Source organism: Euprymna scolopes, chromosome 29 (assembly GCF_053919585.1).
Source record: "Euprymna scolopes isolate OS-2025 chromosome 29, ASM5391958v1, whole genome shotgun sequence".
Taxonomy (NCBI): domain Eukaryota; kingdom Metazoa; phylum Mollusca; class Cephalopoda; order Sepiida; family Sepiolidae; genus Euprymna; species Euprymna scolopes.
This window is the reverse complement of record NC_136510.1, coordinates 21,759,659-21,775,899: the sequence shown is the minus strand read 5'-3', so window position 1 is coordinate 21,775,899 and position 16,241 is coordinate 21,759,659. Positions and strand designations below refer to the sequence as shown.

Genomic DNA, 16,241 nt, shown 5'->3' with positions numbered 1-16,241 from the left:
ATTGTGCACGATAACAAGTCAGCAACGCCAAACAAAGTTTTAGTGACATACTGATAGATATAGATCAATAAGTCTCCCTTTTTGAGAAGCTATTCTATTTGACGACCTTGTGTCACATCCTGTCATCATACAGAAAGCTATCTATTTGACGACCTTGTGTCACATCCTGTCATCATACAGAAAGAGTAAATAAGGATCTACAGGTAAGGATTTTTTTTTTTTTTCTTATATTTAAAGTGTATTTTATTTGACACGAACATGATTATCCGGCATTGCCCAGCCATAAAAACAAAATGGGAGAGTTTTTATAAACTTCTCTCTCACTCTATTTCTGTCTACTTTTCCTCTTGAGTTGATAAGCTATTGCGTCTAGGGGACAGGAAGAAGAGAGATTGATCAGTTATAGCTGAATCGCTTAGTATCAATTCGCAGAAGAAAATACTTCTTGAGGGTTTTTGCTGCTATAACACTATATAAGGAATATCGTATATAATGGTTGTAGCTAGTTGAGTGTTTTTTGCGAAAGTTTGGCAAAAAGGGGACCATAGATTGGAGTTCAGACGAGCACTTACCATGAAAATAATAGTAGGGCAGAGACATGCTTGCAACATCTCTTCTGTGTGAAAGAGGCTGCAGGGAAAAGTTTTGAACTCTATCAAGGCTGGATAGGGCACGCCGAGAAGCTCCTGCTCCGATGTAGTAAGAGTGCTCCATTTTGGGGCATACCTGGCGTAGAGAATTGCATCTATCTTAGTATTTATTTGTGTATAATCTTGGCCCTTTTGTTATTGTTTTTATTAATATTTATTATTATATATCAATTTCCGTGTCATTACTTTTGTATTTATCTTTCTTTAGTGATTTTTTAGTGTAATTCAAGCATAATTTTAGCTTGTGATGCATAAATTTCTTAACCTTTGAATGGATTAATTCCGTATGTTTTAATTCAAATACGAATAATTGTTTTGAGATACGATTTTTTTTTTATATGTTAATGGTCATGGAATGAATTACATTCGTATCTCAGGTATTGTGTAATGCAGTTTAAACCAAATCTGTATGACAAACTGACTTATCTCCCTTGTTTTCAGTTAACTATCACTATTTCAAATTAGAAAATGGTGGATGTGGAAGTTTGGGGGGCGGGGGAGAATTTTTTACTAATTTCGACATGATACATAATTACATAATAGTGATTTTATTTAAAATGCATTTTTATATTTAATTATCTTGCACGAGCATTCAATTATCGGATAAAATATTGTATATGTAAATATGGATAATCATGATTTGTAACAAAAAAAGTCACTTAATAATTTCTTTGAAATATTTAATAATAAAAAAAATGCAATGACTTAGAATAAAGTTCAAAATTTATTGAAATAAATTATTCACTAAAATTCTTATGCGTATGTAGGTACAAATGCTTGCAGAGGGAAAATCCAACATAATTTTTTTTTTTTAAACTTTGTACCTATTTTCCGATTCCAAAAACGATTCTTTTGATTTTTTATTTTATTTTGTTTAAACTAAAATTTATAGATCATTCCCACAAGTGTAATTTTATGTCTAAGAAAATATCTGCACATTTAACACGTGTTTTTATGGTAATCAGGATAAATAGCAACTCTATAGTTAAATATTTAGAGATTCATACAGAATCAGAATCGATAATTGCTTTTCTTTATTAATAATGTCGTTTCTTTCTCCTTATTTTTCAGTTTTTAGGGATCAAGAGCCAACATGCCTCATTCCTATTGGTTAAGACCTCGAACTCAAAGGATTGTTTATTCAGGTAAATCTTTGCAAAGAGTTGATTCCTGTTAACAAGTAACAAATAAAAAACATTATATGAAAACAATAGTTTTTTTTTAATAAGTTTTTCTTAAATATAATAAACACTACTACTACTACTACTACTACTACTAATAATAATAATAATAATAATAATAATAATAATAATAATAATAATAATAATAAAAATTTTCAGTAATTTGTGTTGATTAAATAAAAATACAAGTTAACATAAAAAATGGAAGTTTATTAGAGGATAAGCGTTAAAGCAAAATCAAAAAAAATGGCGAGTTAATTTAATTCGATTCACCATAATGGTGACACATTTCAAGCATGTTTTTCGCAAGTTACATGCGTAATGCTACATAGATTTTAACTCAAAATGATTTCTTATTTACCATTATTCAATAAAAACAACATGAAACAATTTTAATGTCAATACAAAATTTCTTTCTGCTCTGGACACAATTTTTAATGCTTACACAAAAGTGATATTATTCATTTGAAAACATAAATTCTTTAATTAGTTTGGTTTATAAGCAAACACGCCATTATGTTGTTTGAAATTTAGGACAAAATGGGGAACGGTTAACATGTATATCCTTATAAAATTAATTTTGAACTGAAATGTTTATATTTTTCAATTTCTTCAGAAACCAGAAATTATAGAAATGTAAGGAGAATCCGCTCATCGAAAGAAATATTCATGGCTCAGAGGATGGCGTCTGCTGCAGCTAAATTAGAATCAACTGGTGAATATCTAATGGATAGATTTGACATAATTGGTAAGTGGCTGAAAAAGCAATTTATATTGCATTTCTATTTAGACATTAACAAAATACTCGAGATTTAGGGTCATGGAATAAAAACTGTTGGCAATTAAAAATACGAAACATTCTTATATGTATCCAAAAAATCTTTAAACAAAATTTAAACTTTTTTTCACATGCAGTTGTTTTATAAAATGACAAAAAAAATTAATATTTAATTTGATTTATTAAAACACCAAATAGAATTGATTTTCTACACATTTTCAACTTTTGTTTCCATAGTAAATATCCTGCTAACAACTCATTGATTTTGATAAAATTAATTTTGAACTGAAATGTTTATATTTTTAAATTTCTTCAGAAAACAGACGTTACAGAAATGTGAGGTCAACCCCCATATCCAACGAAGGCTTTATGGCAGGTGCAAAACGTTTCTGTGCAAACATAACTTTAATGTAAGTATAAACACTAAACAGGTTTTGTTAAATTAAATGTTTAAAAATCGACGTAACATTTTTCCCGTTTCTTTATTTCCTTTCTAAACTCTAAAGATAAAAACTTTCTTTGGTTCGAAACAGGTAATACACAGTGTACAGTGTGTTAAAACTTAAAACGTTCACAAATTTTTGGTTAAGATTCATCTATATATTAATACGATTGCGTGTGTGTTATTTTCTTTGTCATGCTTACAACATTTTTCTTGGGAATAACTGTCGTTTAAGCGTTGTAACTTTCCATTATTTGTAATAAATAATTTTACGAAGAATTCTTCATAAATTTTGGTTTTAGTTTCGCTTATAGCGGAAAGAACACAAATTACTCACACACACACACACATACATTTTTTAACCGGGCGATGCTAGGCGGAATGCTGGTATATATATATAAATCTATGTTATATTATGGAATGCTAGTATATATATATATATATATATATATATATATATATATATATATATATATATATATATATATATATATATATATATATATGTCTAATCATGTCTCTCATCTTGTTGACAGTGTTACTTCTGGTCGACTTACCCGTCGTCTACCCATGTTTATTTTGCTGCTGCTCAGTGGATTGTGGATCATTTGTAAGTATTGCTTTTTTTATTACAAGTTTTGACATCTATCGAGTCATTATAAAAGTTATACTTGGAGCAAAGATGAACATAGTAAGAATAATCTGACTAACCTAATTGTAAATTAAAAAACAAGAATCACAATTTAGCAAATCTGTTGAAATATTTATCAATTTGGATGATTACCGTATTTTTCGTTTTGTACTTTTGAGTTTGTTGCAGGAATTTTTCATCATACAAACCTATAATTTTTGACATTATATTGAATTGTGAGATGCACTTTTAGATCTTAGTAGGAAAAGAAAATGTTGCATAAGAAGTTATAGGTGAACTGCCTCCAGTTATAGGTTAATTACCTCAAGTTATTGGTTAACTACCTCCAGTTATGGGTGAATTACCTCTAGTTATGATTGGATAACCTCCAGTAATAGGTGATTTTTTTCCAGTTATAGGTGAACTACCTCTAGTTATAGGTTAACTAACTCCGGTTATGGGTGAATCACCTCCAGTTATTGGTGAATTACCTCAAGTTTTGGGTGAATTACCTCAAGTTTTGGGTGAACTGCTACCTTTAGTATAATTTCCTTTTTATGAAGAAGAGGATTATGTATATGTTTTTATCCATCTTGTTATTTTTTCCCCTCTTTTGCAGCTGGCCTAGTGAATATGTCGCAATACCCAGGAAAATCTGAGGTAAGAACATCCAATTCTCTTTATTCGCCCCCTCCCCCAACACTCGCTTTGCTCTTCCCCCTTTTTCTCCATTTTTTAATTTCTTTCTATTTTCTTAGTAAAAACTCAAACTCATCGATTCATAATTTTAATTTTTTTCAGTCTTTGAATACAAATTTAGGAAAATCATTAAACAGGTAAGTTTGATTTTTCACATTTTTTTTCAAGTTTTTTATGTTTACCTTCTATATTCTCTCTGCATATTAAGTACGTTTAATACTGATGTGTTTATTTTACTTGTGCATAAATAAATAAATGAAATTATCTGATCAATTTATATATCTTATATTTTATATTTTACTTGTGCATAAATAAATTGAAATTTACTTCCCGAAATCGTTTGAATTATTTAGAGTTATGAGTGGATGAACCAAAATAAATTGTTTCTGGATTTCCCAATAGTTTTTTTTAAATCAATTGTAACATTTTCCAAGAATAAAAATTCTAAGATAAATACTAAATTTTTTAATGCAAGTACATTACAAATGAGTGGATGAACGAAAATAAATTGTTTCTTGATTTCCCAACTATATTTCCTTTCCAAAAAATTATGTTATCAATTGTAACATTTTGCAAGAATAAAAATTCCACTTCTTTTACAACGATTAACTTCAACTTGAATAATTTTTCTTTTGCAGCCAAAGTTCAATAAGTTTTGAGAACAAATATGAAATGACAATCAAAAAATCTCTTCAAAATTCTCTTCGTTCTGATTTTCTTGCTGGATTCAATCACATTCGTTCTGATGTCAAAGAAGACATTCATGCAAGTCTGCCAAAGGTAAATTTAATCAGAATTCGATTTAGTTTAATTTTTGGTCATTTTTGATGTTGGAATGGTAAGAATCTGCAAAAAAAAAAGTTGTTATAAACTGATTTTAAAAGTCGTATATCGGGGTTGGGATGGTGGGGGGTACAGGGCAGATATTTTGTTTCTGTTGCATTTTTTTTCAATTCCTGCGAATTTGTAAGAATGCAAAAAACAGTTGCTATGAATTGATTTCAAAAGTCGAATATTGGGATAGAGGTGGGGGCAATATGAGGCAGATATTGTGCTTGTCTGGCATTGTTTTATGTCAATTCCTGTGAATTTTAAATTTGTAAAATTGGATTTGCAACCAATTACTCGATTTAAATTCTCTGTAAGATAATTTAGGATTTAAAGATTAAAAAATTTTAATACATATAATTTATTCACACACACACACACACACACACACACACACACACACACACATATATATATATATATGAATAAATATACATATATTTATACATATATATATACATATATATATATGTACACATACATATATATATATATGTATGTATGCATGTATGTATGTATGTATGTATGTATGTATATATATATATATATATATATATATATATATATATATATATATATATATATATATATATTGTTATTCACATATATATTTGTATTCAATGGACATTATACATTAGTTTAATATTTTGGGTTCACTAAAACACTGCAAACTCACCCTACAGGATTAAAGATACCAAATGTGACTGATAATGTGACAATAAAAGACACACTATCATTAATACAGAAATAAAAATGTCCAAACTTTGTCCTATTTAATTTCACTTGATAAAAAAATGTTAATTTCTTAATTTTCCAGTTTATACGATCCTTGATAGAGGAAGCTCTGTTATTAAAAGAAAAGGAAACCAAAGACGTAAGTAATATGACTCCCAGGCAACCCCGGCTAGGGACAATTAGTACATATATGCTCTTTTATATATTTTTAGTATACAATATTTTACAAATAATAAATGACCTGAACAAGAACAAATCATTTCCAGCAATTATATGTAAAACCAAAAATTCAATTAAATAACTTTAAAGAAAGATTGTATTTCTTCATTTCTCCCTTTCCTCACAGTTTTGCTAGACTAGTATATATAACGAATGAACATACACTACACTAACCCCTCCCCCTCGGTAAAACATGAAACTTCATTATGCGTACAACTTTCACAATGTTCATTTTTAATTTTCCAGTTTCTACGATCTTTGATAGACGAAGCTCTGATGAAGTTGAATGCTGATAAAACTGCAATGGCAGATTTTGCTTTGGAATCTGGAGGTGCGTTTTTGATTTTCAGTCTTTTTATCTCCATAGATAATTATGAACCGGTCATTAAGTTGTGTGATAAAATAATTCAAGTATAGCTAAAGAAAATACCATAAATACAATAATTATAGCCAATAAACTAATTTTTGACTAAACAAATTTAAAATCAAAGCACTGACATTCTCCAATGCTCACAAATTTATCTTTCCAAGTGTTAATTTCTATTTCAAATAATAATCCACTTTAAGCTGACATTTTATTATGGGTTGCATTCATTTAAAGAAGCTTTTTTCATGTATTTTTGAAAAAATCCTTTTCTTTATTATTTCAGGTGGCAGTGTGATCCTTAATCGTTGTTCGGAGACTTTCACGAAGTATTCTCTCTACATCAGTATCTTTGGTATTCCTCTCGTTTATAAATCCAATTCTCCCAGGACTGTAATTACGGTAAAATAACTATTTTTATGAAAACTTCATTTTTCTTTAATGCATTAAAAATCGAAGTAGTTGTCTATTTAATCTGATTTCCCAGAATTATATATCAGATCTTATGGATAGATTTGCTGTTAATCAAATTTTATTTATGACGTCAGATTATCAATGTTAGATCCCAGGACTGTAATTCAGGTAAAATAATTATTTTTATGAAAACTTAATTTTTATTTATTGTATTATATAAAGATGTGATCTATGACCTTTAAGTACATCTTTATAAAATTGGGAACATAAAGATTTCCATGTTTGAAAAGATTCACACAAACGATAGAGGTTACATTGATCAAAATATTCGCAATAAGAAAAACAGCTTGTGTTTGTGTGTTTATTTTATTTTTTCTTTATTTCTTGATTTAGCCTGATGTCAATGTCGGTGAATGTTGGTCCTTCGAAGGCAGTACTGGAAAGTTTGTGATTCGGTTATCACATAAAATTAAAATCACTGCCTTCAGCATGGAACATATTCCTAAATCCATCTCTCCCTCTGGACACATCGAGAGTGCACCGAAGGATTTTTCAGTTTATGTAAGTGCATCTGTTTTATTGTTTTTCTAATATTTAAAATTTCCTTATATATACATGGAGTTTCATTTTGAAAATATCGACATAGGTAAAAATGTAATCTTTTGAGAACTTAATAATACATATCTAGGCTTGCTTGAAATTATCTGCTTTTCTACTCACAAACAAGAAAATAAAATATGAAAATGTTATGCGCTTCTCTGCTTCATGTTTAGCTTAAAAGTGTGTGAATTTGTTTTTAAAGAACTCATTTTGATGCTTAAACCAAATAAATAAAACGTGAAAATTTTAAAAACACATCATAAACAAAATTAAATGAAAAAACTAAAATATAACAAATAGGACGAATTTATAACACATTGTAGTTAATTGCTTTTAACTTTTAAAGATAAAATAATTAATAAAAACATATTTTGCTTTTGTGTTATGAATTATTTATAATATAACTTCCACATTTTTTTTAATTAAAAAAGAATCGATGATAAAAAAATTACAGTCTCCTTCCAACATTATTTTTTTTTTAATTATAAAATAAAAAAATCAATTTACAACCGGAAAGTGACAGCTACATTTTTTCTGGTTTAAAAATTTGACATTTTGTATAACACCGGACGTCGGACAAGTAAATTAATAATTGAATAAACTAATACATAAAGAGATGTGGCTATATAAGAAAATACAGTTTTAAATTAAAATCCTACAGGATGACTCTAGGATGTTTTAAAAGTCTGTTCAACAGATGCTTCGATTTTCATGATTTTTTAAAAAAATATCTATAAAAGCGATAAACTTACTTTTGAAATAAAACTAATATATTTTATTAGGATTTCAAATTGACTGAAACTAATTCCTATTCTTAATTGTAAAATTTCATACAAAAGTGAATATTTTATAAATTATTAAATATTTATTCTGTAACAAATTTATGTTAAGTGTTTAAAAATAAAATGAAAGTTACTTTATAACATTATTTTGTCTTTAAAATAAGAAAAAATATTTCCTTTTTAATCTTTAGAAAAAATATTACAATATTTATGCAAAAATTAAAATGTATGAATACGTTTCTTACAAGCAAGTATTTACTGAATCTCTTTGATTTTAAAACTTGGTCCATCTTTTTCCATCTCTCCTTATAGAGTTTATCCGGTCTAGATGATCACGAAGGTGTCTATTTAGGCAGCTATACATACAAAGATGATGGGAGACCTATTCAGCAGTTTATTACACAGGTAATGTTTCTGTGTTTTCTTTGTTTTTAACCAATTTTCACTAAAGATTTTCTTTTCATTTCAATATTGTTCGCATGTGAAATGCTAAATCAGTTTTCATTATTTTATTTCAGATGAATAATGAAAACCCAACCCAATATGTTGAAGTTCGGATTTCCAGCAACTACGGCAATTCAGAATATACTTGTCTTTATCGTTTCCGTGTACATGGAGTTCCTTACACTCCTTAAAAGTCTTTTGTACGTCCTTAGTTGTATTTTTTTAATCAGATCATGTATGTGTCTGTAAACTGTCCTTTATATAAATTTGTTCTGGCTCTGTCTTAAGAATAAATGGATTTGAATGTTCATTTTACCATCAATCCACTTTTTTTTGTACCCAATTATGGGTAGATTGTAAATACTTTTCATTGGTCAAATGGTTTATTCTCTGTAGATTCCAATTCGTTTATTTTCTGTTTCAATTTTGTTGAATCTACAGAAAAAAAGTTTCTGTTTTGCATCCATTGATCAATTTGTAAATACGTTCTGATTATTTTAGAAATTCTGAAATGTAAATATTCTTCATCTTCGTGTATTTTTTCATAAATGATCAAATAAACTGTTCTACTCTTAATAAAAAGTTGTTGTTTTTCTTTTTAGTCTTGTAATATTTTTTTTTTAATATTTTAAATCTGAAATCATGGTCAAATAAAGTTTTTTATTTTAATAAAAAGTTGTTGTTTTTCTTTTTTGTTTTTATGAAATTTAAATTTGAAAACAAAAATATTGAATAATTGAAAAATTTATTTATAAACTTTCATATTAAAAATATTAAAATATAATTTTTGTATCTTCTATTTTTTTTGTGCAAACGTTTATAAGATCGACTTGAAAAGTAAAAGATGAAAACAAAAAATATTTACAAATTTCTTTTGAAACTCGGATATTTTTGTCTTCAATTCATTCCCATCGCAAACTGATTTCTCTTCTGCTTTATTCATTCTTCCGCATCATTTATTCCACCTGATGTAATGGCAAATGTCGCCTCAGTTTCCGGTAAGTCTCGGTTACTCCTCCTACACACATACTTTCTTTAAGCACTAATCACTATAACTTGCAGAACGGTCAAATTTATTGAATAAATAAAATCTCTGAAAAGCTCCAATACTGTTTATGCAATCCATTCGTCATACCATAATCAAACACGATTATTTTGAAAACTATTTATGCTGATCACATTCTTGATATACTTGAGCAACTTGTTGTTACTGCTTCTACATCATCACTATAATCATCAGGTTTTGGCATTTAGGATGCTGCAAGTGTCTTAGTGCCCAAGATATCCAGGTCAGATTTATTGAATAAGTAAACTTTTTGAAATAGATGGCAAGTTTGGTTGATGAACTTTGGATTCAATTCAACAAATAATGGAACCAATGTGTGTCCGCAATTCCAGTGCGAGCAATGTCAGGCAACACTTCACACTTGGTCTTTCTGTCTAACCCTAACCCAAATGATTGACATCAATCAGGTTGCATGCAGTTATATGACTTTTTACACACACAAGCCAGTTCTACTTGGGCCCAAGATATCCAGGTTTATTAAAGGGTTGCTATAAAACGTGGCATTTATGGAAGGGCATTTATTATGGTTTTAAAAACAGTTTGAAGTGAAACAAGGAAATTCAATCATCATCATCATCATCATCATCATCATCATCATCATCAGTTTGAATGGTTTAGTGTAGGACGAGATATTTTCATACCCTCGTAAATGTTCCAGCATAAACCTAACAGCAAACCATGGTTTTCTCCAGAATGTGCTGCTGCCATTGTGCACAGAAATCACTTTTTCAATTACTTCCAACCTAATAGATTTACTGAGACTAAAGCCTCTTTCACGACTGTCAGTAACCACTGAAAAAAAGTAATAAAAAACGCGAGAGAGGTGTATGCTCAGTCTGTCAAGTCCAAAGTAGCTGAGCAACAGCTTGGTTCTCACCAGTTTTGGCAAATAGAAAACAGGGTCCTTAACAGAAGCGTGTGCTCTATCCCAACTATCATCAATGGACCTGAGGTAATCTCGTCAGCATCAGACAAAGCCAAATTCTTTGCCAAGAACTTTGCAGCTGATTCTACACTTTTTAACCAAGGCCGCCAACTAGTATTTCCTCCTGTACGAGAAAACATGCTATGTGACATACAAATATCTGTGCGTGATGTTGCCAAGCTAATCAAAAACCTTGATTCCAGTAAAGCAACTGGCCCTGACGGTATTCCAATTGTAGTGCTCAAAAAACTTCAACCAGATTTAACGCTCATATTTACAAAACTGTTTAAAGATTATCTTAAGGAGATTTGCTTCCCATCACCCAAAAAAATCTTATCTTATCAGTTTGCCCTGTATTTAAGATTTCAGATGATCGGTCATCTCCATCTCAGTACAAGCCAATAAGTCTCCTGTGCATCATGGGTAAGTTTCTGGAATCTGTATTAAATACAGAAGTAGTCAACCATCTCAGCAAAAATAACTTTCTTAGTGACATGCAATATTGTTTCCGTTCTGCTAGATCTACAGCAAATGTGCTTAGAGTTGTATCTCATAGGATTTGTGAATTTCTCGACAGAGCCAGCCCTTCTAAGGCAATTGCTCTTGACATATCAAAGGCCTTTGATAGAGTATAGCATAAAGGTTTACTTCACAAGATCTTCAGCTCTGGTATAGCTGGAAATGTCTTCTCAGTCATTAAATCATTTCTCTCTGATAGGTTCATGAAAGTAGTGGTTGATTGGTAGAAATAAGAAGCTCATAGTATTAATGCTGGAGTTCCTCTTCCTGATCTGCATTAATGATCTTCCAAATCACATCCTTACATCATTCGTAGACATTTATGCTGATGACACAAACATATATGGTAGCACATCTAAGACTGTAAACGACCAAGTTCTTTCTGATTCTTTCGCTTCTGATCTTGAGCAGGTAGTACAATGGGGAAAGAGGTGGCTGGTTGCTTTTAACACATCTAAAACCAAGCTTTTATCTTTACATCATCAACGCTTTGATCCCCTTGGAATCAATTGAAATGAATGGTTCTCGTCTTTCAGAGACTTCATGATTTGATAAGCTTCTGGGCTTGACCTTTACTCCTTATCTGAAATGGAACATATGCATCAAATCTGTTGTCAAGGCTGCTGGAAAAATGGTGGGATCTTTCAATAAATCCAGTAGATATCTCACTGCTAATGAAATTCTCTATCTATATAAGAGCCAGGTACGTCCAAGGATGGAGTACTGTTGCCACATCTAGGCAGGAGCAGCTAGAAAGGACTTATCCTGCCTTGATAAGGTTCAAAATAGACTTTGTAGCCTCGTAGGGATGCCCTTTTTTTTCTCCTTGCAAGCCCGAGTTACGCCGGGCGTTCCTGCTAGCTTATATAAATATTTTTGCAGTTTATATGACTTTTTACACACACAAGTCAGTTCTACCAGGGCCCAAGATATCCAGGCTTATTAAAGAGTTGCTATAAAACGTGGCATTTATGGAAGTGCATTTATTATGGTTTTAAAAACAGTTTGAAGAGAAACAAGGAAACTCAATCATCACCATCATCATCATCATTAGCAGCAGCAGCAGCAGCAGCAGCATCAGCATCAGTTTAATGTTTAATGTTGACATGCATTGCGTGCCTTTAAGATTAAATTTCTAAGGAACATATCTCTGGCCAAGTCTTTATTATCCCTCCTTCCCTCAGTTCCATTTTTATCACTTTATCCTCATTTTTCCTTGGCCTTCCTTGGCCTTCCCTTCTAAGCTGAATCATCTGCCTCAACTGTTGTACATCTATTCACTCAATCATGTTCATCTTTTTTTTTCAACGTGGCCATACAACCAAAGTCTACTCTTCTGAACACATCTCCTTATTTCGTCTTCGTCTGTGGCCATCAGAACTAAGCGTATGTTTAAAAAGGATGTTTCTTCTATAGTATCACACCTGACGTAATGGTTTAGTGTAGGCAAAGATCGTTTCATGCCCTCGAAAATGTTCCAGCAAAAACCTTACAGCAAACCATGGTTTTCTCCAGAATGTGCTGCTGCCATTGTGCACAGAAATCTGTTTTTCCATTGCTTCCAACGTAATAGATGTACTGAGACTAAAGCCTCTTTCAGGACTGTCAGTAACAACTGAAAAAAAGTAATAAAAAATGCGAGAGAGGTGTATGCTCAGTCTGTCAAGTCCAAAGTAGCTGAGCAGCGGCTTGGTTCTCACCAGTTTTGGCAAATAGAAAACAGGGTCCTTAACAGAAGCGTGTGCTCTATCCCAACTATCATCAATGGACCTGAGGTAATCTCGTTAGCCTCAGACAAAGCCAAATTCTTTGCTAAGAACTTTGCAGCTGATTCTACACTTTTTAACCAAGGCCGCCAACCAATATTTCCTCCTGTATCAGAAAACATGCTATGTGACATACAAATATCTGTGCGTGATGTTGCCAAGCTAATCAAAAACCTTGATTCCAGTAAAGCAACTGGCCCTGTGGGTATTCCAATTGTAGTGCTCCAAAAACGTCTACCAGATTTAACGCCCATATTTACAAAACTGTTTAAACATTGTCTTAAGGAGAATTGCTTCCCATCACCCAGAAAAATCTCATCAGTTTGCCCTGTATTTAAGATTTCAGATGATCGGTCATCTCCATCTCAGTACAAGCCAATAAGTCTCCTGTGCATCATGGGTAAGTTTCTGGAATCTGTATTAAATGGTTGATTGGCAGAAATAAGAAGCTCATAGTATTAATGCTGGAGTTCCTCTTCCTGATCTGCATTAATGATCTTCCAAATCACATCCTTACATCATTCGTAGACATTTATGCTGATGACACTACCATATATGGTAGCACATCTAAGACCAAGTTATTACTGATTCTCTATCTTCTGATCTTGAGCAAGTAGTACAATGGGGAAAGAGGTGGCTGGTTACGTTTAACACATCTAAAACCAAGCTTTTATCTTTGCATCATCAACGCTTTGATCCCCTTGGAATCAATTGAAATGAATGGTTCTCGTCTTTGAGAGGCTTCGTGATTACTCCTTATCTGAAATGGAACATGTGCATCAAATCTGTTGCCAAGGCTGCTGGAAAAATGGTGGGATCTTTCAATAAATCCAGTAGATATCTCACTGCTGATGAAATTCTCTATCTATATAAGAGCCAGGTATGTCCAAGGATGGAGTACTGTTGCCACATCTGGGAAGGAGCTGCTAGAAAGGATTTATCCTGCCTGCATAGAGTTCAAAATAGACTTTGTAGCCTCAGAGGGATGCCCTTTTCTTTTCCTTGCAAGCCCAAGTTACACCAGGCGTCCCTGCTAGCTTATATAAATATTTTTACAGTTTTAACAAAAGATCTACAATAATATCAGAGCATCTCCATTTCATGGCTGACGGAACAAGAGCATGCTACGCCTGTGAAGTAAATAAAAAGTTCCGTTCAACGTTTCTGTTCACATTTCTGAGTTCAAAGAAACATTCCTAAGTTCGACAAGATACATGTTAAGAAGGTCGGAGGTTACAGCAACGAAACTTGGCACAGTTATTAGTCTTTCTCTACATAGGAAGCAACCAGAGTTATGCATTTCTCCCATCGTCTGATGCAGCTCTCGAGACCGTTTTTGTAGAACACCCCAGGCTGGTCCTCCAACCATGACATGACTTCAGAAATCAAGGCTGCATCATCTGGGAAACACTTTCCTTTCAAAAACAACTTCAGGGCTGGGAAGAGGTGAAAGTCGAAGGGTGCAAGGTCAGGAGAGTAGGGAGGATGGAGAGGAGTTGCATAACCACACGCTCGTGCTTCTGATCTGGCGACATGCGAGTTGTGGACCGGAGCGTTGTCCTGCAGGAGGAGTATACCTTTGCTGATCTTGCCCCGCCTCTTGATTTTGATAACTTCCCTTAATTTCCTCAAAAGTGAAGCATGATAGGCTCCTGTAATTGTGGTACCCTTTGCCAGGATATCTGTCATCACTACTCCGTCCTGGTCCCAGACGGCTGTGAGCATGACCTTGCCAGCGGAGGGCTGCACCCTTGCCTTATTTGGAGGTGGTGAGTGTAAGTGCTTCCACTGCATTGATTGGGCTTTGGTCTCTGGATCATAGTGATAGACCCAGGTTTCATCCTGTGTAATCAGTCTTTTGAAAAACTTTGACTCATCTTCTTGGCACATCTCCAAGTTCATATGCAAATGGTCATGAATGATAGTTTCTACAGACCCTGTACTAATCTTGACATCTTGGGTTATTTGGCGAATAGTAATGCGCCGATCTTCCAAAATGGCAGCCTCAACTTGACAGACAGATGCCTCATCAATGGCAGAAGGGGGACGACCAGGTCTGGGAGCTGTTTCCACAGACTTCCAGCCATGTTTGAATTCATGATACCAGCGTTTACAAGGTCATATGATGGGGCATTATCACCATAAGTTTCTTTCATTTCATCAAAAGTTTCCTGTGGTGTGCGTCCTTTCAAATGCAAAAACCAGATAACTGCTCGACATTCAACATGCTCGATTTCACACCTGACTCAGTTCAAACACCTGTAAAACAGAAACCACAATTAGTTCAGAGCTGTAATTTGCCACATAACCCGTAGAGATATAAATCATTACACATGCAAAATTTCAGCTAGATCAGACAACTGGAAGTGGGTCAGGGGCATTACTTATTGCACGCCCTACGTATTAAAAAATTTGACTCATGTCCAGGTAACCAACATCTAAAATTTCAAGTGTTTAGACCCAGAATTGGCGGAGGAGTTTGGTAGAGTCTAAAAATAATATCTCTTTCAACTTTGACTTCTTGGCAGCCATATTCTCGGCCAAAACCGATTAAAAATCTTACCCTATGTCTGAGTACACTTTATATAAAATTTCAAATGTTTAGACCAAAAATTGGCTGAGTAATTTGGTAGAGACCGAAGAGGTCACTTTTTTTTTTAATTTGATCCCAATTTTGACCCCTAAAATTCCAGGCCGAAAACCAATTTAAAAGATTTTCCCAAATCTCAATACTCCTTATGTAAAATCTTGAATCTTGTGCAAGACTACTTTGAATTCAGTTCCCCTCTTCCTTACTGAAGATGTAAAAATGTCTTTCTTTGCTCGAACTGGTTCACCTTGCACATTCATTATTAGTATTACTAGTGGTTCTGCCCAGCTTTGCTCGGGCCCTATATAATGTGCATAGCTTTATGTGCATGTGTATATTTATATGAAAAAGTTTAGCTCATGTCCAGATAACCTACATTTAAAATTTGAAGTGTTCAGACCCAACATTAGAGTCTTCAAAGGTCAATTTTTTCAAATTGACCTCTTGGCCACCAGATTTTCGCCCCAAAACTGATTTAAATGCTTGCCACAAGACTGAATACCGTTTTGTAAAATTTCAAATGTTTAAACCAAAAATTTTCTGAACGGTTTGCTATAGACCGAAAATGTTAAATCTTTTTAACTTTGACCCCTTGGTAGCTAAATTTC

The 16,241-nt window shown here is 32.6% G+C and overlaps 1 protein-coding gene across 1 annotated transcript; it reads left to right on the top strand.

Moving 5' to 3' along the window:
* On the top strand, nt 1-9,058 carry LOC145252385 (uncharacterized). The gene is made up of 14 exons (XM_080111782.1): nt 1-203; nt 1,722-1,795; nt 2,448-2,579; nt 2,926-3,019; nt 3,588-3,661; nt 4,302-4,342; nt 4,484-4,518; nt 5,020-5,161; nt 6,027-6,083; nt 6,410-6,494; nt 6,814-6,929; nt 7,335-7,502; nt 8,636-8,728; nt 8,842-9,058. Exons 2-14 carry the CDS (start codon nt 1,744-1,746, stop codon nt 8,956-8,958), a joined length of 1,206 nt encoding a protein of 401 aa, XP_079967908.1. The 5' UTR covers nt 1-203; nt 1,722-1,743; the 3' UTR covers nt 8,959-9,058.
* The last annotated feature ends 7,183 nt before the right edge of the window (nt 9,059-16,241 follow it).

Coding starts and splice junctions, on each gene's coding strand:
- LOC145252385 (XM_080111782.1), top strand. CDS start 1,744: ATGCCTCATTCCTATTGGTTAAGACCTCGAACTCAAAGGATTGTTTAT. Junction 2,580..2,925: donor GGATAGATTTGACATAATTG/GTAAGTGGCTGA, acceptor AAATTTCTTCAG/AAAACAGACGTTACAGAAAT. Junction 3,020..3,587: donor TGTGCAAACATAACTTTAAT/GTAAGTATAAAC, acceptor TCTTGTTGACAG/TGTTACTTCTGGTCGACTTA.